This window comes from Erythrolamprus reginae, chromosome Z (assembly GCF_031021105.1).
Source record: "Erythrolamprus reginae isolate rEryReg1 chromosome Z, rEryReg1.hap1, whole genome shotgun sequence".
In the NCBI taxonomy this organism is placed as follows: Eukaryota; Metazoa; Chordata; class Lepidosauria; order Squamata; family Dipsadidae; genus Erythrolamprus; species Erythrolamprus reginae.
Genome location: NC_091963.1, coordinates 33,046,217 through 33,071,898, shown reverse-complemented (window position 1 = coordinate 33,071,898; position 25,682 = coordinate 33,046,217). Strand labels below are relative to the sequence as shown.

The following is a 25,682-nucleotide window of genomic DNA, read 5'->3' as shown; positions in this document are numbered from 1 at the left end:
CAAATAAAATCCTTAACAATGTCCAGGTTAACTTCCCTACCTCTGAATTGAGTTGCAATGTCATTTGAACCAAAATATATATTTAAAACCTAAAAAAATGTTTAATTGAGAAAAATTTAGGAAGAATTTATCTTAATCTTATCCCAATCACTTAACTTTTGTGACCAATATCTAAATATGAACCATGGGACTGGAAACTAGATTGTCTATAAGCAGACAATCTTATACCTTAGCCATAGTGGCACTTCAAATTCCCTCTCATCATTGCAGTGAAACTTCCTTATTCTCTTGTAGTGTATTGTTTTTATCACTGTTGTGAGCCGCCCCGAGTCTACAGAGAGGGGCGGCATAAAAATCTAATAAATAATAATAATAATAATAATAATAATAATAATAATAATAATAATAATAATAATACTGCCTTCTAGGTTCCCTTAGAAAAGGTACATTTTACTTTAGGCAAATTAATAATATTATACCTGTAGTTCTGCCATTATTTTATCTCCTTCTTCTTCTTCCTCTTCTTCCTCTTCATCCTTCATTACTGTGCTGGCTGATTGAAGGGAGGCATTTTTTTCTGGGAAGAGTTTGGGTGATGTTGCTTGAACATAATCTTCACTGCTTTCCTAAATTGCATGATAACAAGAAAGGTGAAAGTTACAATTCATCTGATTTATTATTATACTGCTCATATAATCATTTCAATGTTTTTTATTTGCTGTTCTGGAGAAATCTGGACTTTACCCCTTCCCCCTAAAGGCAGGGCATCCCCTATTATCAAATCTGGATAGGAGGCGCATTGTGGGGGCCCTTCTAAGCCCGTATCCTATTGGATTTCACTTATTTTTGCGCCATAAAGCAAAGCTGTCAATGTATGATGCAGCATAAGTTTGTTCTTTCACTCAAACTTATCCCATAGTCTGATGCTGACATGGAGGCTGAGAAGAAGCAGCTGACCATGATCGCCAGATGGCTTTCCTGCTTAATGGAGGACTAGAGTCTTAACCACTATGGCATATTGGCCTTTTTGGATTTTACACATACATATGTTCCTTGACCCATATCTATAATGGAGCCTGCCTATTATGTTTGCAAGTCAGGATCATCAAGCTGTGTCATCACATGATTGACCCAATTGTATGAATTTTTTTTTACAATGGTCATTAAATGATTCACTATGGTTAAGTGAATTAGCAGTCATTAAAGCAAATGCTGCAACTGAGGGGATCCATCATTTGCGGTGTTTTTGTCAAAGACTGGAGTTTTCGGCAAAAAAGTTGTAAATTACAATCAGGTGATTGCAGGATGCTACAAATCAGTTACCAAGCATCCAAAATGCAGGCACATGATTGCAATGTAATGTAAGACCATCAAAACTTTGAAACTTATTATTTTATTTATTGGCTTAGAAATGTTTTATATATTGTATCCTTTTTATCGAAATGTTGTAAGCCGCCCCAAGTCCATGGGGAGGGGAGGCATATAAGTCCAATAAATAAATAAATAAAACTGAGACACAAGTATCTTTTTTTGGTGCGTGTGTGTGTGTGCTTCATAACTTTGAATCATCACTAAGCAACCAGTTGTAAGTCTACAACTACCTGTATTTGACTAAAACATTTTCAGGTACTTTGATTTTCTTATTTTAGTTTGAAGCTAGCAGATGATTAAAGGAGAATATGCTGAAAGCATTTTGATGGAACTGCTTTGATTCATTTTGTCTCTTTGTATAAGATGAGCGTTTCCAAGGTGGCTTTCAAAGTGCAAATACTTCCTTAAATGTACACAGAAATGAAACAGTATGAGTGAGACTGTATACTGGTAAAACAGCAGAAAGGTTAAGTCCCACGTGCTGGGAATAACCTGCTGGTTAATGGTTATAATTATTTGAGGGAGGGGGTTGGCACTTCCCTATACAGTGCTAGTGACCCCACCTATTAAATAAAAAAAATAAAATTTATTTTTAAATTTCTTGCCTCTTTAGATCATACCCCCCCTCCACCCAGTACTTAATTCAAAGTGATGTAAAAATAAGCTAGATACTATCTTGTCCCAAAATGTTTCCTGTTTTGGACATCTGAGGTGCCTCCATCATCAAACCTTGGAGATAGTGTTATCTTTTCTGGCTGTATAACTGACTTCACTCAGTCTTGTGCTTAATCCAGATCCTAGCACATAGCTTCGCCGTGGAGGTGGAGGAGGTGGAGACTTCACTGCCTTTTCCAGCTCCTGTTCTGTTTTGGGACTATCTTCTGAAAAAATCAAAGATTATCTCCAATGAAATGGTTTCATACAGTCTATTGCAAGACAGACTCTTGCTTCAAGTTTAGAATTATGTAATCCATCTTTTTTTTTCTACATCTGATAGGCAAGATAGAAATCTTAACAAGGAAATTTGCTAATTGTTTTTTGGTGAAATACATTTTTTTAAATGCTGATGAAGGCCAGCAGTAAACCAAAGCTAAACAAGATGGAAGAGCAAAAATTTGTATTGTAGCATTTTCATTCTAGTTAATGTTGACAAGATCAACAAACATTTAGCTGAATTAGAGCTGACTGGTATAAGAACTGAACAACTTTAAGGTTGTTCAGTTATATCTGAAGAGTTGGGTGAAAAAAAAGGACAAAGCAGGAGGAATTTTGATTACATCACCACTGCCACCATGTTAACTTTTCTTGTGTACACTTGTCTCTATGCTTTTGCTTTCCTTTTCTCCCTCTCCTACTATGTCTAATTCAGACTCTACAACTAGGTGAGAACTCCTGCTTGAATTCATTTTCTTCTAATAGTGTGTCACAGGTGTTTTCTACAGAGAGAAATAAACTTTAATTACCAGATACTTGTGCTGCATCTGCTTTGGATGAGACAGCTGCCTGTGAAGGTATATCAAGGTTTGGGATTGACTTCATAATGTTTGCTTGTGCTTCTTCTAGGAGTTTTTCAAATTCCTGCCCATCGTAGTGATCCAAATTTTGCCTTTTCTCTTCCCATTTTTTCTCTGCTTTCTATAAAGAAAGACAGCAAATCCTAATCATATTTTGAATTCTGCGCTGCATGAAGCAAATAGGGAGGGTTGCCCTGAATTCTCCTGCTCTTTCTGAATATGCTGACCATGGGGTAAAATGTTATCCACCTGTCAGTAGATACTGTTCAAAAAGATGGTTCAAACAGACCTCTTTGATGTTGCATCAGACAGTTCTGTGTGCCAGCTTCTCAAGAAAGGGAAGGCTACAAACGGTAACCTTTGTGAAGTATGACTCTGGTACAGGTTGCTGATGACCAATAGTTAGTGAGTAAAGTCCTCACTAGGGTTTGAATCACAAGGAACAAACTCAGGTAGAGTTGTTTGTCATTTCCCTATAAGGGCTTTGCCACTAATGCTCAATATTGACTAATATCCATTGCTCTTGGTTTATATCTTATATACTGGGAAAAGATGCATGCATACAATCTCAACTAATGTTAGATATATGGGAAATATGGACATAAAATACATATGAAAAATGTTTGTATAGAAATGCATACATTAGGAATAATCAAGAAGAATCAGAATTTTATAAATTCTGGCAGAGAGTTTACATCTGGTGGAATAAAAAAAATGCTTAGTGATGTTAAAATAATAGTTAATTTTTTCTTTTTTTTCTTTTTAGATTGAAATGTTCTTAGATAGAGTTTAGTAAATAGATGGGTTTATTCCTCTGAATTGATCTAATCTATAAATAGTTTTTACTTCTATTCTGAGCAGAGCAATTGTAGCTCCTTTTTATGTTAGGTGTTTTGTCTGGCTTTTCCATGTTTGTTTGTAATGTTTTGTATTTTTTATCCAAAAATAATAAAAATATATTTTTAAAAAAAGGACTAAAAAGATAATTTATTAAAGATGATCCTTACTGTTGGTGGCTTTGTAGACATGTTTTCTAGGCAACAAAGATTGAATTAAAAATATATTTTTTAAAAAACCGTATAACTATTTAAAACATGCAAAATGATTGTGCCAAAGAAAGCTGCACACTAGAACAAACCACTTTTTGCATTTAAAAAAAAAACATTTTGAAACAAAAATGAATAAATATCATGTGGATACTATATATTCTATTAGAGATTCCAAACATTAAGTACATGAAGTTTAAGATCATGCATAATTATCATAATTATTTGGTCTCTTCAGATCAAGCCCAGAATAATATTATTAATATTATAGTAATATTAATATTATGCAGCTCTCCGCTTTGAAATGCACAGAATACCTCAATCGAGAGAGCTCTGTTCCTTGTACTGGCATTGTGAAGTTCTTCAATAAAAAGACTCTGCATGTTGTTGTTCACAGTAACAGGGGGTGAGTGAGGCACCTGTATTTGCTGGGTATTGATTGTGGTCGTTGTTGATTCCATGTATGTTGGAGAGCTTGATGTAGCTGCAGCTGGCCCTGGGCTATTGGTCAGAGGAGCATTTGGGACTTGACTGACCAATGTGAATGAATGCTGTGACTGATGGGTGACCACCGGAGAGCTTTGTGCGTGATGTACTGTCACAGTAGAGACTGGAATCATTTCAGATTTAATAGACACTTCGGCTACGGATTCAGCAACATTCTGCTGTTGGCTGTTGGTGGCTTCTTCTTGATTTTTCAGAACTTCTGCTGCAGTGGCCTTCTCCATTGCATGATATTGGGCAGCTTGTGATGGATCTACACCTTTGAGCAAACTATCTGTAACATGCCTGGAAAAAAGAGGTCGACAACCTGTGAAGTATAGCTAGCAGTCTCTCAAAGTCTTTTTTTAAAAAAAAGGTTCCCTCTGATTATGTCTATTTATCCAGTTATCCTCTAACTAGCTAACTTGTGTCAAGCCATTTAATTCCCTTCTCCTCCCCCCCTAAAAATAATCATAAGGATTATAAAAATGCAATGCATTTTTTTTCAAATTAGTGCCCTGCAGCTATGTTGGATTGTTACTTCCCTAGGTCATGGCTTTTACGGCTCTTGGTAAAACAAGAATGATTTTTTTTTTCCTGGAGCCTAAAGTTGCATTAAAAAAAATGTCTGAGAACAGTGCTGATCATGGCTGTAAAAGAAGATGTGAGGTTAACATCTACATCTTTCGCAACCCAGATGTGATATTGATATGTTTAAGAAAGCCCTGTGAGTGATTGATGCATCTATTTTAGCTCACATTGGAGAAACATCTTTCAGCTGTGGCGAGGGGGGCGTTTGCCCAGGTTTGCCTGGTGCACCAGTTGCAGCCCTATCTGGATCGGGAGTCACTGCTCACAGTCACTCATGCCCTCATCACCTCAAGGCTCGACTACTGTAATGCTCTCTACATGGGGCTACCTTTGAAAAGTGTTCAGAAACTTCAGATCGTGCAGAATGCAGCTGCGAGAGCAATCATGGGCTTCCCTAAATATGCCCATGTTACACCAACACTCCGCAATCTGCATTGGTTGTCGATCAGTTTCCGGTCACAATTCAAAGTGTTGGTTATGACCTATAAAGCCTTCATGGCATTGGACCAGAATATCTGCGAAACCGCCTTCTGCCGCACAAATCCCAGCGACCAGTTAGGTCCCACAGAGTGGGCCTTCTCTGGGTCCTGTCAACGAAACAATGTCGTTTTGTGGGACCCAGGGGAAGAGCCTTCTCTGTGGCGGCCCCGGCCCTCTGGAACCAACTCCCCCCAGAGATTAGAATAGCCCCCACCCTTCTTGCCTTTCGTAAGCTCCTTTAAACCTACCTCTGCCGTCAGGCATGGGGGAACTGAGATATTCTTTCCCCCTAGGCTTCTATAATTTATGTATGGTATGTTTGTATGTATGATTGGTTTTTAAAATAAGGGTTTTTAGCTGTTTTAGTATTGGATTGTTGCATGTTGTTTTTACCACTGTTGTTAGCCACCCCGAGTCTACGGAGAGGGGCGGCATACAAATCAAATAAATAAAAAATAAATAAAAAATTAATAAATAAATAATAAACAACCAACCAAACAAACAAACAAATAAATAAATTTTCTTTTTTAATGTAGGGGTAATAAAAACCATAAAAACAAGCCTTAATGTAATCTTCAAGTTGTTTAATCCTCAGCTCTGTGGCTAGATATTTTCAGCAAACTGATTCAGGTTTGTTACGACAAAGATATATTTTTTTAAGTGGTAAAATATATCCAAACTATCTCACAAGCTGATCCCTTTGTTAAAGATCCTGAAGAGGGGGGGGGGAAACCCCTTTTATTTTGAAAGAAATATTTCACATTTTTTTGAAACAATGGCCTAACTCAATGAAGGGTTATTCTGAGAGGTGAGTTCAAACGATTAGCTCAGATTTGCAGACCGAACCCACAATACCTTTTAAAAAAGAAACTAGCTCTTGCTTACCCTGCACCATGAACCTCCGCCCTTCAAGGTTGAAAATTGGGAGGACAGTGTTTAAAGGAAGGAAAAAGAGCAGGAAGAACCTGAACAGCACTATCATCAACTTGTTCATCAACTTGGGGCCCAAATTATCTTTCTGAAATTATGTTCCCGGTAGTAAACTCTGACCATGTTCCGAAACATAGATTATACAAGTAGGTTGAAAACATAAGGTGGTGTAACACGTAAAAAACAAATCTCCATAATTGGAATAACAACATCTTCTAATTTCAGGATCACCCCACAATTTGTTACATTTTTTTTTCTGAGCTTTGGATAAAGAAGATACCTGTAATGGGAGAGTTAAGGATCTAGATCAGGGATCCCCAAACTTTGCAACTTTAAGACCCAAGGACTTCAACTCTCAGAATTCTCTAGCCGACTGGCTGGAGAATTTTCAGAGTTGAAGTTAAGCTTTAAAGTTGCCAAGTTTGAAGATCTCTGATCTAGCTAGTTGGACCAGGATGTGGTAGGAAGTGCAAACTCTTAGCAGCCTGGTGTAATGATATTTGAGATATTTGTGAGGTTTTAAATGGGCTCTTAACTAGGACATTATGCCTTCATTTTTTTCTAGTTCTCCATTTGGGGCACCATTAACAATAAAATCTAACAGAGGCCAGTATGAATTTACATTATGGCTGCTGTATTCTGAGTGGAAGCATCCAGATCTCCAGTGGATGGGATCAAACAGGAGTTTCTATGTGATTTTGTTGCAGTCTAGGAACAGAGTTTTGCACCTTAGATAAAGTATCCTTAAATAACCCAATTCCACTGGGTTAATTAATCCCTTAGGGGCAATAAAAATAGCTAAGAACTGAATAGCATAATTTGGGCCGATCCTAACCAATTAGATTCATGAGAAGAAAACCCTGAGTCTTCGGAGAAGGGCGGCCTAGAAATAATGATAATAATGATAATAATGATAATAATGATAATAATGATAATAATGATAATAATGATAATAATGATAATAATGATAATAATGATAATAATGATAATAATGATAATAATGATAATAATGATAATAATGATAATAATAATGATAATATAATGATAATAACAACAGCAACAACATGTTGTAAGCCGCCCTGAGCCTAAGGAGAAGGGCGGCATAAAAATTGAATAAATAAATAAATAAATAAACAACAACAATAATAAAGCTTCCTTAAATAAAATTGATTTTACCTTTCTAAGTCATACTAAAACTAACTGATAAAATGTTTGCAAAGAGGGTTCTGCTTCAGGATTGGCTATCATACCAATTTCTTACTTTCCTAGACCAGAGGTAGGCAAAGTTAGCTCTTCCATGACATGTGGACTTCAACTCCCAGAATTCCTGAGCTAGCATGATTGGCTCAGGAATTCTGGGAATTGAAGTCCACAAGTCATAGAAGAGCCAACTTTGCCTGCCCCTGTCCTAGACTTTTAATTTTTGTAGGTAAGGAATATTGTAATTGCACAGATTTTGAAAATGTCCACTTTCTTTCTGGAGTATTATGATGTTGGATGTATGAATGGCATAAACTTCAATAGGTTGGAGTATCTTAAAAAAGTATCACCTCCGAAGTGTGGTCAGGATCTCTGTCATGCTCCGGACTCTCTTCAGTAAAAGATCTAGTTTATGAGGTTCTTCTTTTAAAAATCTCACAGCCTCCACCTCAATACGGAGAACGGCTCTCATTTTATTCTGCAGTGTTGGAAATTCACCTGTGGAAATAAGAGCCCATGAATCACTTCTGAAATGCAAGATGGACAAAGTTCACGCTGAAATTGTCACTTTGCCAACTGAGTTGTAGAATAAATTATAAACCAATTGGTTTCAGTCATTAAATTTAGATAGTAAATCATATTATTTTATTTTAGTATGTTCAGACAGTATTGTCTAGTGGTTAGCATACTGGACTGGGACTAGAAGTAGCCAAGTTCAAGCCCATTCAACATGGCACTCATTGGATCATTTTAGTTCACTTATTCTTTTTCAAACTAAAGGCTTTCAAAATAATGTGACAAGGATTAAAATGAGGGGGGAGCTTGTGTTATTTCTTGAGCTATTTAGAATCAAGGAAGCATATATGGGTCAAAAAGCAATAAAGAAAACTACAATATTTGTAGTTTAGCTTACTATCATGTGTTGACCCAGCCAGGTTTTAGAGGCATGGGTCATTATTCAAATAGTAAAAAAAAAGAGGGGGTAGGAGAGGAAAAATCCAGTTTTTGAATCTACATGTACAAGTATTTGGTAGAAAAAATGGTTTGGGGTGAAAAGAGAGCACAATGCCTAATAAATTCAGTGTTACTTTATCTTACAAATTACCTAGCAAACATTTCTTAACTTTTCTTAACTTAGTAGAATATATAAAGAGCTTTTCTTTTTACTCTTGAAGTAGAATACTGTGAAAGGGGCAAGGAGGGAAGTGATTAAAAACAGCATTACTCCAGTTTAAATCATATCAGAATGCAAGAGAGAGCTATTCACATGTATACATACAGTAGATATACAAGCATGCACTGAACCTTGTCTAGCTGGAATGAGAAATCAATATGCAGTAAATAGTATCAATCTGGAGCAGGTAGAACTAGTAGGGTGACCTATTTCTTAACCTTGCTGGGGAATTCTGGGAGTTGAAGTCCACATGACTTAAAGTTGCCAAGGTTAGGAGAAACAGGTTGCCAACTCCAGTTCATTATCCTAGCTTCAATTTCCTAGCACAGAAGTAGGTCTTGAGCTTTCCTCACCTTAATCCACCCTCAAAACTAACTCAGTTCTAAGATCCATGTCCCAGGCCTAGGCACATGGACTTTGGATCTAAGTCCCTCTGACCTCACTAAAACCTACTTCCAATGCACTTGGTGAAAAATGGAGCAGAAGAAGGCAATGTTAGTTAGATACTTAAATCAAAGGGGAAAAAACCTAAAGGCACCTTTGAGGGTGGCAACTGCCTCTCCAACTTGCCGCAAGAGGAAAGCTCCATCTTCAACATCTTTCAGTGTTACTGTTCTGTTAGATGTCAAAGATTCCTTCTTCAGATCTTCAACAAATCTTTCTAGCTCACTGGAAAAGTAGAAGAATTGAATTGGATGTGAGGACATCTTAACAGACTGATAAAATAAATTGGAATGTTTCTAGTTTCCATTCCTAAGTTAGAAATTCTTGTTTTTCTACGTCAGAATATTGCATTAAAATGTTTTATATCCTATCTATTTTCATATGTTTTGGGATTTTATCGTCTATACTTCTGAGGTAGCATTGTCAAAGGTGGAGAACTATAGGAATTGAAATCCAACATTCTGGACAATACCAGATTGGATATACTGATATAAACAAAGCTAGAGAAAGACATAATTAATACTTTAATGTCAAATACTATATATTTACTTTATTATCATACAGGCTTAACTTCATAAAAAATCATGTTCAGCTCTGCTCCTTACCTTTCAACCCTGCTACAGTTTGTACATTTGTACAGGTATTTAATATACGGATACCTAAACTTATGAATCGCTGATAAACTTTTTCATCAAAAATACTGCACTGACTAAGAAAAAATGTGTATTTTAAACTAGATCATAACTTGGAAGACAAGAATAACAAAAAAGAAAGGTGGGGAAGACTACTAACTTGGGAGAATTATACATAATTCTGTGCCTGTCAGAATAATTGGACATTTATTGTTCAAAAGTAAAGCTTTAATGGAAACAGAACCAAAAAGCAAAGATGTCGTCTAAACAACAACCACTAATGGCAGCAAGTGCCCAACACTTTTCCATTTTCCAGGGTAAGACAGATGGCATCATTAAAGAACTGGTGGTTGTGTGTGTGTTTGTCTGAAGCTCGATAAATGAAATTTAAAACTGCAAAGTAGAAACATAAATTGGTCACGGAGGATGGATCTGTATATGATGCTAAAGGTAAAACCCAAATGAAAACTAATCTAGTTTCACTTGTGTGTGAAAATAGATACAAGATTCTTTAACTGATCCAGGTAAACATATTGTGTAAACACAGCCAATCTGTTCTAGCATCCATGAATCATTCTGTTATGTCCGTTGGTTCAAATGAAAGGTTTGTTGTGATTGGTTACCATGCGGCAAGCAGACTGAAGCCGCAAAAAATAAAAATATTGAGTGAATTTCATTGCTCAAGTCATGGGCAGCTTAAGTTGAATTAATCCATCTAAATTCAAGAGGATTTAAACCTCTTAAATATGCACATTCCAGTATATTTAATTGTTTTAGGGAGCTTGTTAAGGAGTAAACTGGATTCATGGAAAATTAATTTTACTTTCATTCAAAGGAAATAATATGAAACATGTGAACTCCAAGATAGATAAACAGTAGAGTACCAGAATTTTACAAAGCTGAAGAGAAAAATTGGTTGGTTTAATAGCTATCACTCTTAGATAGCTATCCGAATAATTTATTCTTCCAGTTCATGTTCATTTATAATAATGTGCTATCTCCATTATTGATATTACCTAGTATTAACTTAATTAGTGCACTGAGGTACATTAATGTTGCAATACAGTATTATTATTTTTAATGTAAATGTTCCCACTACACAAAAAAACAGTAGACAGAGGGACGAAAGAATAGGAAAAAAATAGAGAAAGATTAGTTGACATGAAAAGCCAACCAAACTAAATTCTATAATGAAATGGAAATTTCACATAGCAATTAAAGTTTTTTCAAGAGGGCTTTTTTTAAGGTAAAGGCAGGTACAACTTGTTTTCTTTCTTTTTGGCAGTCAAGGATGGCACCAGACAAAACAATGCTGGGATTAAATCATTGAAATGACAGCTAGGATTGCTAAGACTTCAGAAATTCTTTTTCTCTATACTTCCTTCTTTTTGGAAAAGAAAAACAACCAACATGTTGTTTTTCAGAGATCTGCAGCCAAATTCCTAAAGTTTTTTTGATCACACAAGATTTAGGGACCCAACCTTTACAGATTTTGGATTACTGTCTGTTGTGGTTAGCTCTGCCCCAGCTCCTGCCCCAAGGACTGTGGATGTGGGGGAGACATCCACATGCTGCAGGCCTGTTTTGCCCCTGGTGGAATCTGATGATGAAGGCTCCTCTGACCAAGAAGACATGAGTGACAGGGAGGAGGAGAGTGTGGCAGACAGCTCAGAAGGAGATCAATTATCTAGCTCCTCCTTGGATTCAGAACAAGAGTTAATGATACAGCCACGCATGCAGAGAGTGATGCATAGGGAACAACAACTGAGAGATTATTATCAAAGAAAATGAGGCCACCTGTTGTTGGGTGGGGCTGTGGTAATTAGTGAGGCTGCTATAAATAGCAGCCTGTGGGTTTGGCCATTGTGGAGGATTATCTGATCCTTGCGTTTCGTGACTGCTTTACTGACTTTGACCTTTTGTGTGCTGATTTTTCCCCACATTGAAACTAAACCAGAGCAAAGTGTGTTTCACTTTGTGAAAGAAGAAGGACTGTGAATTGCCTCACAGCTGCAAGCTAAGTATCACAGAACTGATAAGGGACTTGTACAAATTACCAGTTTGGTTGGAGACGAGTGCTTTTTGCTATACCAAAAGAGGGCTTAGTTTAAGTGAATTTTCATTATAAAGAACATTGTTTTGAATTTTTAAACGTGTGTGTGTCTGAAATTTGTACCTGTGAATTTTTGGGAGGAGTCTACCAGACAGCCCGACAGAACACTGTCCAAAACCTTATAAAAATCTTTCTGACTTAATATATATGTCCCATTCACTTATAGGTAAAATTAATTGTAAGAACTTTCTTTAATTTGAGGTACCCCAGACATATGCACCAATAAGTGATGTGCTGGTGCCTGGAGGCTGTTGGGGCCTGGATGGGTGTCAACAGACTCAAACTCAACCCGGATAAGACGGAGTGGCTGTGGGTTCTGCCTCCCAAGGACAATCCCATCTGTCCGTCCATTACCCTGGGGGGGGAATTACTGACCCCCTCAGAGAGGGTCCGCAAATTGGGCATCCTCCTCGATCCACAGCTCACATTAGAAAACCATCTCTCAGCTGTGGCGAGGGGGGCGTTTGCCCAGGTTCGCCTGGTGCACCAGTTGCGGCCCTATCTGGACCGGGACTCATTGCTCACAGTCACTCATGCCCTCATCACCTCGAGGTTCGACTACTGTAATGCTCTCTACATGGGGCTACCTTTGAAAAGTGTTCGGAAACTTCAGATCGTGCAGAATGCAGCTGCGAGAGCAGTCATGGGCTTGCCCAGGTATGCCCATGTTTCACCATCACTCCGCAGTCTGCATTGGCTGCCGATCAGTTTCCGGTCACAATTCAAAGTGTTGGTTATGACCTTTAAAGCCCTTCATGGCATCGGACCAGAATATCTCCGAGACCGCCTTCTGCCGCACGAATCCCAGCGACCGATTAGGTCCCAAAGAGTGGGCCTCCTCCGGGTCCCGTCAACTAAACAATGTCGGTTGGCGGGCCCCAGGGGGAGAGCCTTCTCTGTGGTGGCACCGACTCTCTGGAACCAACTCCCCCCGAAGATCAGAACTGCCCCTACTCTTCCTGCCTTCCGTAAACTCCTCAAAACCCACCTTTGCCGTCAGGCATGGGGGAACTAAACATCTCCCCCTGGGCACATTTAATTTATACATGGTATGCTTGTGTGTGTGTCTGTTAGTATATGGGGTTTTTTAAATCTTTAAATATTTTAATTAATTGAATTATTTATGATTTGTTTTACACTTGTTGTGAGCCGCCCCGAGTCTTCGGAGAGGGGCGGCATACAAATCCAAATAATAAATAAATAAATAATAAATAAATAAATTTCCATAATTCCCTCTCTGACATAGAATCTTGTGAGGAGAACAGAACACGTTCAAGCAGACCTTGTAGCTATTGTCACGGGTTCAGAAAGGGCCCAGAACAGAGAACTAATGTAAACCAAGATTTAGAATTTTTTGTGTCTCCTGGCTAAAGTTAGGCTTTAGCATTAGTTTTAGAAGAGAAGATGTCATGACTCTCAATTATAGCTACAAATATATATACAGTGTTCCCTCGATTTCCGCGGGGGATGCGTTCTGAGACCGCCCGCGAAAGTTGAATTTCCGTGAAGTAGAGATGCGGAAATAAATACACAATTTTTGGCTATGGACAGTATCACAAACCATCCCTTAACACTTTAAAACCCTAAATTACCATTCCCCATTCCCTTAACAACCATTTACTCACCATTATTACTGGTACTCACCATTGAATAAGACACTTAGTGATCCTGATATTTATAAGCATAATTGTTTATTAACAATAATTATTTTTTTTGTTATTTATTTGCAAAAATTATTAGTTTGGTGATGACGTATGACGTCATCAGGTGGGAAAAACCGTGGCACAGTGTTCCCTCGATTTTCGCGGGTTCGAACTTCGCGAAAAGTCTATACCACGGTTTTTCAAAAATATTAATAAAAAAATACTTTGTGGGTTTTTTCCCTATACCACGGTTTTTCCCAACCAATGACGTCATATGTCATCGCCAAACTTTTGTCTGCTTTTAATAAATATTTTTAAAAATAAATTTTAATAAATAAACATGGTGAGTAATAATCTAAATGGTTGCTAAGGGAATGGAAAATTGCAGTTTAGGGGTTTCAAGTGTTAAGGGAAGGCTTGTGATACTGTTCATAGCCAAAAATAGTGTATTTACTTCCGCATCTCTACTTCGCGGAAATTCGACTTTCGCGGGCGGTCTCGCAACACATCCCCCGCGAAAAGCGAGGGAACACTGTATAGGAAAAAAACCGTGAAGTATTTTTTAATTAATATTTTTTGAAAAACCGTGGTATAGGCTATTCGCGAAGTTTGAACCCGCGAAAATCGAGGGAACACTGTAGATTTAAACAGTTGGCAACTTAACTCTAAATTGATTTCATTATGATTTTTCCAAACTTCTATCTATCTCACTCAATTGATCTCAATATACAGGGCTTTCATTCATGAAAGCTCTAGAACAGGGATGTCAAATCCAATCTCATCACAGGCTATATTGGGACACATCAGGATTTTTTTTTGTCCTTGCAGGGCTGGGTTGGGCAACGCCTATTCAGACCATGTGTTTGACATGCCTGCTCTAGAGTACATTTATGCCTACGTCAACCATTTCCAGTTTCTCTAGATACGTTTTATGGAATTAATGGTTGCAATGCTAAATGTACACCAGCAAAACCCTGGTTCCTATATACTCACAGGTCTCAAAACATGAATCTGAGCTAACTATTCAAACCAATTAATTTCACAGGTTTAGAGAAAAGTCCTAATCTATCTAATTCTCAAAACTAAGGGAACCTGTGATTAATTGATATATCCCAACCAGTATATTTAGAAGGTAGCTGGGTTGATAAACATAGTGGTTAGATAGTTTTACAGCATACTGAAGTGAGAAATGTTTTGTGTAATGTATCTTCAATTATTCCAAGCCTATTTGTAGGCATTATGACAAGAATGGGAGCAACAGATGTGCCTTATAATAATTTTTGTAATTAAAGAAACTGTTAAACACAGAGAGCTACCTTTAAATCAGGAAGAATGGTTCAAGCAATTACTTAAAGATTAACTAGCAAAACATACAGGTGGAAAAATATTTGCTAAGAAATATTATAGATTTCAATGCAGTTTAATCAGTAAAGGTGATGATCTTGTCTGAAAAGTATTTCAGTCTATTGAACCAGCCAATACCAAGAGATCAATAGATTATATTTAAAAAACCTCTTGTCAGAAAAACTTGGGCTTCTGCCAATGGCAGTTACTTAGTAACTTTGTAGAACTTACCTCCAACATTTTCCGTCCATACAGGTTTAGGTTTGTTAGAATTGTATTTGTTTTAATTACGAATGTTCTCGTGTCTGCAAATTTCTCAATGACCATGGGCAATTGGTTAAGAATGAGCTGCTTGCCCAAGGCCACCTGAGTCATTTCATTTATAATAGTTTTTTCCCTACATCCAAAATAAGCTTGGAGCTCTCTAACACTCTGATTCATCTCCTGGTAAAAGCTGTAAGTAATATAGATGTTCTGTCTGGGTCCTCCCAGACGCCAACACCAACCAAAAAGAGTATCCAGACACACTGGTAAAAAGCAAAGGCAGTTTATATAATTCAAAGCAAACACAGGTAACAAAAACTGTTCTTACAGACAGGAACACTATGAAGCTTCACAGAGGTTTCACGAAGGCCAGGCAATAAAACAGGATTCTTGCTGGCAAAAACAACGCTGGAGATAATAAAACCCACGCCTCCCCCAAGTCTTCCAGGCTTCTAGGCCACAAGCCAAGATCAGAGACGCCGAGGATCGAAGCAAGGTCACAGGACTCCCAATTGCTAACTCTCCACAAGACTGTAAGGGCGGGCCTGCCTTTTAAACCCTGCTGAGGAGAACCACACCCAAACCCAGCTGTTGACAATTCAGGGATGGAAATACCTTTCTAATTGGCCCCGTCTTTGAGCTGCTCGTCGCTGCCTCATGTCTATTATAGCCTGTGCGTCTTCATCCAATGAATCCAGGCTACTAGCTGGGGAGAGCCCCCCCCCCTGGGGGTCTCAGGCTGCTCTCCCTCCTCCTCTTCCTGACGTTCCTCTCCCCCGTCTGCCTGGTCCTCCCCCTCCTGTTCACTGTCCTCCTCCTCTGGGCATGGATCCGGCAGAGATCCAGCGGGTCCCTGAGGAGCCTCAGGCTGAATCACAACAATAGACTGATGGCTTGCATGCATATGCATGTAATAAAAAGAGTAAAATACAGGGTGGTCAAAATTCATTGGAAAATATCTGAAAAAATGTGCTTATTGCCCACCTACATGCGAACTTTTATAGTGGAATATCATTTCATAAAGCCTTAATTCTTCCCTTAGGCCGATGATGGTGAACCTATAGCATATGTGCCAGAGATGGCACGCAGAGCCCTCTCTGGTGGCAAGCCTCCCATTGCCCCAGGTTAGATCTCCATGGTGTTTCTTTCATGAGCTTCTGCTTCTTTGCAAACAACAAAACAAAAGCTCACGAAAGAACAGGATCTTACCTCTTGCATACAGTGTATGCAAATACAGTGATACCTCGTCTTACAAATGCCTCGTCACAGTTTTCGAGATACAAATCCAGGGTTTAAGATTTTTTTGCCTCTTCTTAGAAACTATTTTCACCTTACAAACCCACCACCGCTGGGATGCCCCGCCTCCGGACATCCGTTGCCAGCGAAGCGCCCATTTTTGCGCTGCTTGGATTCCCCTGAGGCTCCCCTCCATGGGAAACATCACCTCTGGACTTCCGTGTTTTTGTGATGCTGCAGGGGAATCCCAGCAGCGCAAAAACGGGTGCTTCGCTGGCAAAGGAAGTCCGGAGGTGGGGTTTCCCAGTGAGGGGAGCCTCAGTGAAATCGCACCATCGCAAAAACACAGAGGTCTGGAGGTGGGGTTTTGAAGACTTCGGTGTTTTTTGATGCTGCAATTTCACTGATGCTCCCTTCACTGGGAAACTCTACTTCCGGACTTCTGTTGCCAGCGAAGCGGTCGTTTTTGCGATGCTGGGATTCCCCTGCTGGAATTCCCCTGCAGCATCGTAAAAACACAGAAGTCCGGAGGTGGGGTTTCACATGGAGGGGAGCCTTCCTAACGGGCGCTTCGGCTGGCAAAAGGGGTGAATTTTGGGCTTGCACACATTTTCATTGATTCCTATGGGAAGTATTGTTTCGTCTTACAAACTTTTCACCTTAAGAGCCTAGTCCTGGAACCAATTAAAGTTTGTAAGATAAGGTATCGCTGTATTGTGTATTTCCATACACTATATCAGTGATAGCGAACCTTTCAGACACCAAGTGCCCAAACTGTGCAGGCACGCATGTCCACGCCTGCATGTGTTTACACATGCATTTGCACCTTTCAGTATGGGCATTTGTGTGCATACATTTAAGGCACTCAGTGTCTAAAAGGTCCGCCATCACTGCCTTAGGCTAATTAGCAAAACTCACTCTGCTTGCTGAGACAGAAGAAAATATAAAAAAAGTTTAATCTCAAACTTATTTATTTATTTATTAGGCTTCTATGTCGCCCTTCTCAAAGCGACTCAGGGTGGCGTAGAACCTCAACCTAAAGACAAATATTTCATTATGGTCTACAAAAGTCCACACACCCCTGCAGTTGGATGGAAGAGAGATTGCTTTTATTTTTTGCCCCAAAGCAGAAAAAAAATATATATTATGAATGGGGGTTAGAATTCTTGAATTTCTCTTAATGGCAGTACTAGCTGGCTGGATGTAGGTGAGCCCTCTCTAATACCAAGTCGAAGTTGTCTGTGAATGGCTTTTGTTTTAGCTTCCCCTCTGTAGGATGCTATAGTTTTTTCAGCTTCTCACACTTCCATTCCATCTCCAGGAAGTACAGGAATTCTTTTTAAAGAGGCAACCAGCCTTTTTAGAGGCAATTAACTGTTGCAGACTGATGGAGAAAGGGGAAATAGCTCCCTCAAAACTATCACTCAGTTATTGCCCATCCAAAGCTTCTGTAGAAAGCAAGTCTTAAACTAGGAACAGATCTCTTTTGAACAGAAACTATGTTCATGCAGTGGAGGAATAATTGAAACAACGGATCACATTATTGTATGTGTTGCCCTCTCTATGCAGGTGCTCAACAGGATTTATATTCTTTACAAAATATCCTTTCCTCTTGAATTGTGTTACTTTAAATTGTTATTATCACATCAATCCAATATTTTGTTTCCTTGACCACAGTTGTTTTCCAGTGTATATAGCATAATATAGTGTTTCCTCTAATCCTTTTCAGATATTTTAGGACAATTATATTTTTCTTTATCTTAACTGTAATTTTTGTGTCTTATCCAATGGTGGGTTGCTCCTGGTTTGAAGAACTGATAGTGCCGGAGGCGGTGTGCTCCGCCCGCCTGTTCCAGACACTTTTGTGCATGCGCGGAAGCATCTTGCGTGCACAAACAGGTAGCAAAGGGTTTTAGAACCCCCTACTGGTCTTATCCACTGAGTAACAATAGAATAAAGAATGATTGAGTGATTAGAGCAAGCCTTTTAAAAAAAAGCCTTAGAAAAACAGAATCTTTTTTCCCCCTTCCCAAAGTCCGAAAAAGAATTAGGGAAATTGAAGGATAAGTCCATAATATACAAGTGATAAATATATAAAAATTAAAATATAATAACTTGAGTCTAAGCAAAGGGGGAAACTGAAAATGCTTTCCTTTCCAGATTTCACGGTGCTCTTACTCAAACCTCAGTAATTATGTGAGAGGCTGATGAAATAATATCTAATTTCCATCAAGAATTTTCTTTCACTTACGATAAGCTCTTCATAATCCTTTCTGTCTCAAGGAGATACTTCTGTCTTTCTTGCTCCATAAGGTGGCGATGGCGCTGCGCAGGGTCTTCCAATCTTTTTGCTCTTTCTATCACTTTGTGGTTGATCTCCAATTCTGCATTCCTCATCATGGCTTTTAGTGTATCCTGATTCTGCAGCTGTTACACACACACACACATATAATAATAATCAGCCTCAATTTGTCCTGCCTAATATCCACCCTATTTCAACATATTCCATTGCTCAGAAGCAGGTTTGCATAAACAATATTGCAGCTGAATACACTTAAAAAAAGAAAGGATCCTATCAATGCTTACATACTTTTAAAAAAATGGGAAGCAGAAATAAGCACAAATGCTATTAATATATAAAGTATAAATCTGAAAATCCGCAAATACCTGAAGACAATGGGATCATCAAGAAAATATACAATTGTGCAGAGATGGACAGATTGACAATGAAACTTAATAATCGAAAAGAATCGGACTATTATGAAACCTGGACAAAATGATACCAATGGACAAAAAAAAAGAAACTCAAAAGAAACATCGAAATAAAATATCAAGAAATCTAAAAGTAATTAGAAGACAATGTCGATAGGAATGTATATATGATGTAGATTCATCTGTAAATATGATTATGTACTTTTTTAAAAAAAATGGAAAAATTTAATAAATATATATTGAAAAAAAAAGTATAAATCTGTGTTCAATAGAATATTGATTAAAAATACTAATATTAGTGGTTTTTTAAAATGATTTTTAAAATATTTTTTGTTGAATAAGCTGTGGATACAATATCATTAGTTTTACATGAAAAACAGTTTAGGACAGTGATGGCAAACTTTTTTTTTCTTGGGTGCCAAAAGAGTCTGCACGTGCGCCATTGCGCATGCACGTGTGCCCACATCTATGATTCAATGTCTGGGGAGGGCGAAAAGAGCTTCCTCCACCCCTCAGGGGCCCTCTGGAGACCGGAAACAGTCTGATTCCCAACTTCTGGTGGGCCCAGTAGACTTGTCTTTCACCCTCCCCAGGCTCCAAAGGCTTCCCTGGAGCCAGGGGAAGGTAAAAACACCCTCTACCATCCCCTCGGAGGCTCTCTGGAAACCAAAAACGCCCTCCCAAAGCCTCTGTACAAGCCAAAAACCAGCTGGACGGCACACACCTGTACGTTGGAGCTGAGCTAGGGCAACAGCTTGCGTGCCAGCAGATATGGCTCCACCTGCCACCTGTGGCACCCGTGCCTTAGGTTCGCCATCACTGGTTTAGGATGTTTTATCTATTACACTCTGGTGTGTTGCACAACAGTTTTCTACAATTCAATTTTAGACACAGATACAAATAGGCATCCAAAAATATTTTTACTCTCTTAACAACACAAAGCGGCTCCTCTTCCTGAAGATGGCACAAATGAGTAGTTTGTTTTGATAAATCAGGCATTCAGTTGGAATGTGAAAGCAGTGAAGGCAGATTCAGAAAGGATCAAACGAAAAATGTGTGTGAGAGCAAGAACAAGAGAGCGAGCATGCATTAGATTTTAGTATGCATATCGGTCAAAGTAATCAAAATGGAAGCCACGACCATGTAATCAAGGCTTTGCTCTTTTTTACGTGCGTTGTGGTCTTCTATTCTCTCTCTGGTAAGCTCTTAACAGTTTCAAAACATAGTAATGCTGCCTAAGGTCAGCTCCATGATAGTTTGTGTAGGGATTAAGGTGCTGGTCTAGAAACCAGAGTTCGAGGGAGGGAGGGAGGGAGGGGGAGAGAGACAGACAGACAGACAGACACACACACACACACAGACAGACAGACAGACAGACAGAGACAGACACACACACACACACACACACACAGAGAGAGAGAGAGAGAGAGAGAGAGAGAGAGAGAGAGAGAGAGAGAGACAGAGAGAGAGAGAGACAGAGACAGAGACAGAGATGTCCAAATGTCACCATGCTCTCTTTCAACTCTTTTATTCTGAATGACCTTTAAAGCCCTTCATGGCACTGGACCAGAATATCTCCGAGACCGTTTGCTGCCGCACGAAACCCAGCGACCGATTAGGTCCCACAGAGTGGGCCTTCTCCGGGTCCCGTCAACTAAACAATGTCGGGTGGCGGGCCCCAGGGGAAGAGCCTTCTCTGTGGCGGCCCCGACCCTCTGGAACCAACTCCCCCCGGAGATTAGAACTGCCCCTACTCTCCTTGCCTTTCGTAAGCTCCTTAAGACCCACCTTTGTCGTCAGGAATGGGGGAACTGAGACATCTCCCCTGGGCATATACAATTTATGAATGGTATGTCTGTCTGTATGTTTGTTTAGAAAATGGGGTTTTTAAAATATTTTTAAACTGTAATTTAGATTTGTTGTAAATTGTTTCACTTCGTTGTGAGCCGCCCCGATTCTGCGGAGAGGGGCGGCATACAAATCTAAATAATAAATAAAATAAATAAATAAAATAAAATGAGCAGGGGGTTGGACTAGAAGATCTCCACGGTTCCTTCCAATTCTGTTATTCTGAATACAAATTGAGAAGGGGGTTGGACTACAAGACCCCCAAGGTTGACATAAAAACGCACATATTCAAATGCAACGCTGTGTCAAAATTTCAAACAAATCGGTGAAGAACTTTTGGAGGTTTAACGTTTTTAACAAGCGGACTTTTACATAAACTCGGCCAAGGAAGGTGACACACAGCAGCTCACTTTCATGTAAAAATAGGTTTGGCTACAAATGGTGGGGTTTGGCTCCAAAGTATTGCATGCTTTGGTGGAACCAACTATCCTGCAAGATAGGCTGCTCTTATCTTCTTTTTGCAAATGGGTCGGGCCACTTTCTTAAAGCAGGGGGGTAGAGGGAGACAGAGAGAGGTTCCTTCCAATTCTTAGTCTGAATAAAAATTGAGAGGGAGGGAGAGAGGGAGGGAGGGAGGGAGGGAGGGAGATTGTTGTGAGTTCGGGTTTTTCCCCGTGTAATATTTTGAGTGTCCGTGATGTTTCAGGGAAATCACATTCACCATCATCAGGCTGAAGTTATGGGCTTTGTACTGTTTTGAATTCAATTTACAATCACCACCACCCAAAAAACCCCCACCCAGTCTTTTCAGCCATTTTTCAGCAAAAAATATCCATAGGAATATATCGACTCACTTAATGACTGTCATAGCTGCTTTACAACTACTGCAAAAAATATCATAAAATTGGATCAGTCACATGGATACCTCAACTTATGACCACCCTCTTTTATGAAGATAATTCTTGTCTTCATTACAGACATAAGCTTGAAGCTTTTACTGATCAACTCATAAGTAGAAGAGGCTTATTATCATGTACCTTTTCTGACTATGTAAGTCCTCTTTATTGCTTCTATTCTACTTTTGGATATCGCTGTCAGATGCAGCATTATTGATCTTCTCAGCCAATTACAGGTTGGCTAGAGCAGTGTTTCCCAACCTTGGCCATTTGAAGATATATGGACTTCAACTCCCAGAATTCCCCAGCCACCATTTGCTGGCTGGGGAATTCTGGGAGTTGAAGTCCACATATCTTCAAGTGGCCAAGGTTGAGAAACACTGGGCTAGACGAAGGGAATTGGGAAAGTACAGTGGTACTTCTACTTAAGAATGCCTCTACTTAAGAACTTTTCTAGATAAGAACTGGGTGTTCAAGATTTTTTTGTCCATTTTCTACTTAAGAACTCGAGCCCGGAAAAATTTACAAGGAAATTTGAGAGCGGCACGAAGGCCCGGCCAGTTTCCTGCCATTCCCCCTTTAATCCTGGCCACCTTGGGCTTCTCTGGGCTGCCAGACAAACCTTTTGGTGGTGCTTAAGGAGGCTTTGGCAGTCCAGAGTGAACAAAGCATTTTCCTTTCTCTGGGCGTTTGGAGAGGGAATAAACCTCTGCCAGTGCCCAGAGAAATGAAACGTTCCCTTTGCTCTGGGCAGCGACTGTCCTCCTCCTCCTCCCACCCAAATTCCGAGCTTTTATTTCTTTCCTAATGGGTTTGCACACATTATTTGCCTTTACATTGATTCCTATGGGAAAAATTGCTTCTACTTACAAATATTTATACTTAAGAACCTGTTAATGGAACAAATTATGTTCTTAAGTAGAGGTACCACTGTATTTTAATCCTCTTTCTCATACAATGAACAGAGACTGAGGTTTTGAATTATGCTACACATTAACCCGATTACTGATCCAAGCAATAATCTCACTATCGATAGGCAATTATTGCTTTTTGTATTTCTACTTTTATGACCTCACCCTCCCTCCCTGTCCACAAAACCAAAAGATGAGATAAACAATCCCAGAACAAAACAAAAGGCCAATGCTTTGTACTCAAAAGAAACCTACTGGTCATTAAGATGCCTTTAGCCCTTTTCCATAAATATTTACATGTTGTTTTCATTGTCATTTGGCCAAAGAACAGTACAAACTATTCTTCCTTGCTTCTATTGTTTGTGATGAAGGATACTGAAATCACATGTCCTTAGAATCAACCCTGGCTGCATATAGACAGAGACTTGTACACTATAAAGGATCACTAAATAAATGTCATTATATTCATATTTATGTATTTATTTATTAGATTTTCATACTGCCCTTCTCAAGGCAACACAGGAGAGAGAGTATGCTAAAAGAGAGAGAAATGTGTTAACTTCAACATCTCTGAAGCAAAAAGGAATCTCAGGTTCTTTTCCATACAGTTCACTGTATTCTTTAAAACATGTACTTTAAGACAGAATGGGATTGTTCGACTCCTCTTCTTAGCTGGACCTGTTTGATCCCAAGGCTTCCGCCTCCAACCATTTGGACACTGCCTTTTCTTCTGGGCCAATTTGCCAAATAGGCTCAAAAGCTCGTTCTCCTTGGCCTTTTGGACACAGGGGACACTTTACCACCAGCCAATCAGAGGAGCAAGAATCCCATCCCCCTTTTCATTCCTTCCTTTCCATTCCCCTCAACTTTGCCTGAGCTTGTGTGGCATCCTCACCCAACCACTCTACCCAATGCACCTGGCCGATCCTTTTCTGACATTTCCTCAGAAGTAAACCTAACCAGTCTCCATCTCCGTCCCCCTGTTCCCGCCCCCTTCTTCATTCATTCCTCCCTCCCTCTCCCCATGTGTGCGGTGTGTGTGTGTATAGGGTGGCAGGATGGCATGGGGTGTGTGTGGATGTTGCACACGTAGACTTGCGAAGATTGCAACTGAAGAGTTGAGAGAGAGATATTCAAGGTGCATAGGGTGCATTTTTCGGGTCAGGCAAAAACCCAGGCAGATCAGAACAACCAGACATTCCACCCCACCTGATTTGTCTTGCTGATTTTATGATCAGACTTATACTCTTCAGCTGCAGGATATACTCTTGAGTTGAAAATCTTCACAAGCCTAGGCAAGAGCAGCCATCGAGCCAGTCCAGCCAGCGAGAGAGTGAGCCTACATGTGCAACCTCCAACCCCCCACCCCACATAACACACACACCACACACACAAGAGGGAGAAACAGAGGGAGGAATGAAGAAGGGGGTGTGAACAGGAGGATGGAGACAGGGACTGGTTACATTTACTTCTGAGGAAATGTCAAAAAAGGATCAGCCAGGTGCATGGGGGAGGGGAAAGGATCCCTATGGGAATTGCCACCCGCGAAAGAGAGCAAGCTTGTTTATTGCTTTATCGAATGCCTTTCTCCACATCGCTCCTTCCTCATAACCCTCCCCCTCCTCTTTCTTTTCTTTTAATAAAAGATCAGACCTATATTCTTCAAGTGCAGGGTATGGTCTTCAGTTGCAATCTTCACAAGTCTTGGAAGAGCAGTCAGGAAGACGGCCCAGCCAGCGAAAGAGAGAGCCTACACCAGTGATGGCGAACCTTTTTTTCCTCGGGTGCCGAAAGAGCGTGGGCATGCGTTACTGCACATGCGCTAGTGTCAACACCCATAATTCAATGCCTGGGGAGGGCGAAAGCAGCTTCCCCCACTCCCTGAAGGCCCTCTGGAGGCTGGAAATGGGCTGTTTCCCATCTTCTGGTGGGCTCAGGAGGCTCATGTTTGCCCTCTCCAGGCTCCAAAGGCTTCCCTGGAGCCAGGGGTGGGCAAAAATGCCCTCCTCCATCCCCCAGGAGGCTCTCTGGAAGCCAAAAACACCCTCCCAGAACCTCTGTGCAAGCCAAAAATCAGCTGGCCCGCACACACATGCATGTTGGGGCTGAGCTAGGGCAACGGCTCAAGTGCTAGCAGATATGGCTCTGCATGCCACCTGTGGCACCTGTGCCATAGGTTTGCCATCACTGGCCTACACGCAAAACATCTACCCATCTTGTGCCATCCAGCCACCCCAAATACACACACACACACCGCACACATGTGGCGGGGGAGAGACTCCATCTTCCTTTTCCCATCCCGCCACATACACACAAACACACACACACACACCACTGCACATGGGGGTGGAGACGGGGAGGAAGGAGGCTACCCACTCCCATTCCTTCTCCTAAAAAGGCTGCTTCACACACACACACACACACACACACACACACACACACACACAGGTGAGGCAAATGGAAAGGAAGGAATGAAGAAGGGGGTGGGATTCTTGCTCTTTTGATTGGCTGGCAGCAAAGTGTCCCCGACGTCCCAAAGGCCAGGGTGAATGGGCTTTTGAGCCCGTTCGTCAAAAGGGCAAAGGAGAAAAGGCAGCACCCAAATGGTTGGGGGCGGAAGTCTAGGGACCAATTAGGTGCGGCCAAGTGGAGAAGGCGAACAGTCATGGACCCACTTTAAAATGTCTATGGAAGTTCTCAGTCATCCAAGATCATGGTTGTCTCCAGGGTGCTATCTTTCAAAATGGCAACTGGACTTTTTGGTTTTGCAGGAAGACATTTGGCTTCTTCATTTTTGAATGAATGGATGGATTTATATTCCTTGCAGTCATGTGGTCATTAGCCTTCTTT

At 40.1% G+C, this 25,682-nt stretch overlaps 1 protein-coding gene across 13 annotated transcripts in view; it reads right to left on the bottom strand.

The window, feature by feature from the left end:
• The window catches only part of KIAA1217 (KIAA1217 ortholog), a 261,561-nt gene that overhangs the window by 11,792 nt on the left and 224,087 nt on the right, over nt 1-25,682 (bottom strand). For 12 of the 13 annotated variants that reach the window (XM_070727205.1, XM_070727209.1, XM_070727217.1 and 9 more), the window contains 7 exons: nt 18,717-18,892; nt 9,328-9,458; nt 7,966-8,113; nt 4,249-4,720; nt 2,835-3,006; nt 2,101-2,252; nt 480-626 (listed from right to left, as the gene is read on the bottom strand). In XM_070727205.1, coding sequence (XP_070583306.1) covers nt 480-626; nt 2,101-2,252; nt 2,835-3,006; nt 4,249-4,720; nt 7,966-8,113; nt 9,328-9,458; nt 18,717-18,892 — 1,398 coding nt within the window. The remainder of the gene's footprint in view (nt 1-479; nt 627-2,100; nt 2,253-2,834; nt 3,007-4,248; nt 4,721-7,965; nt 8,114-9,327; nt 9,459-18,716; nt 18,893-25,682) is intronic. The other variant, XM_070727212.1, reaches the window with a different exon arrangement.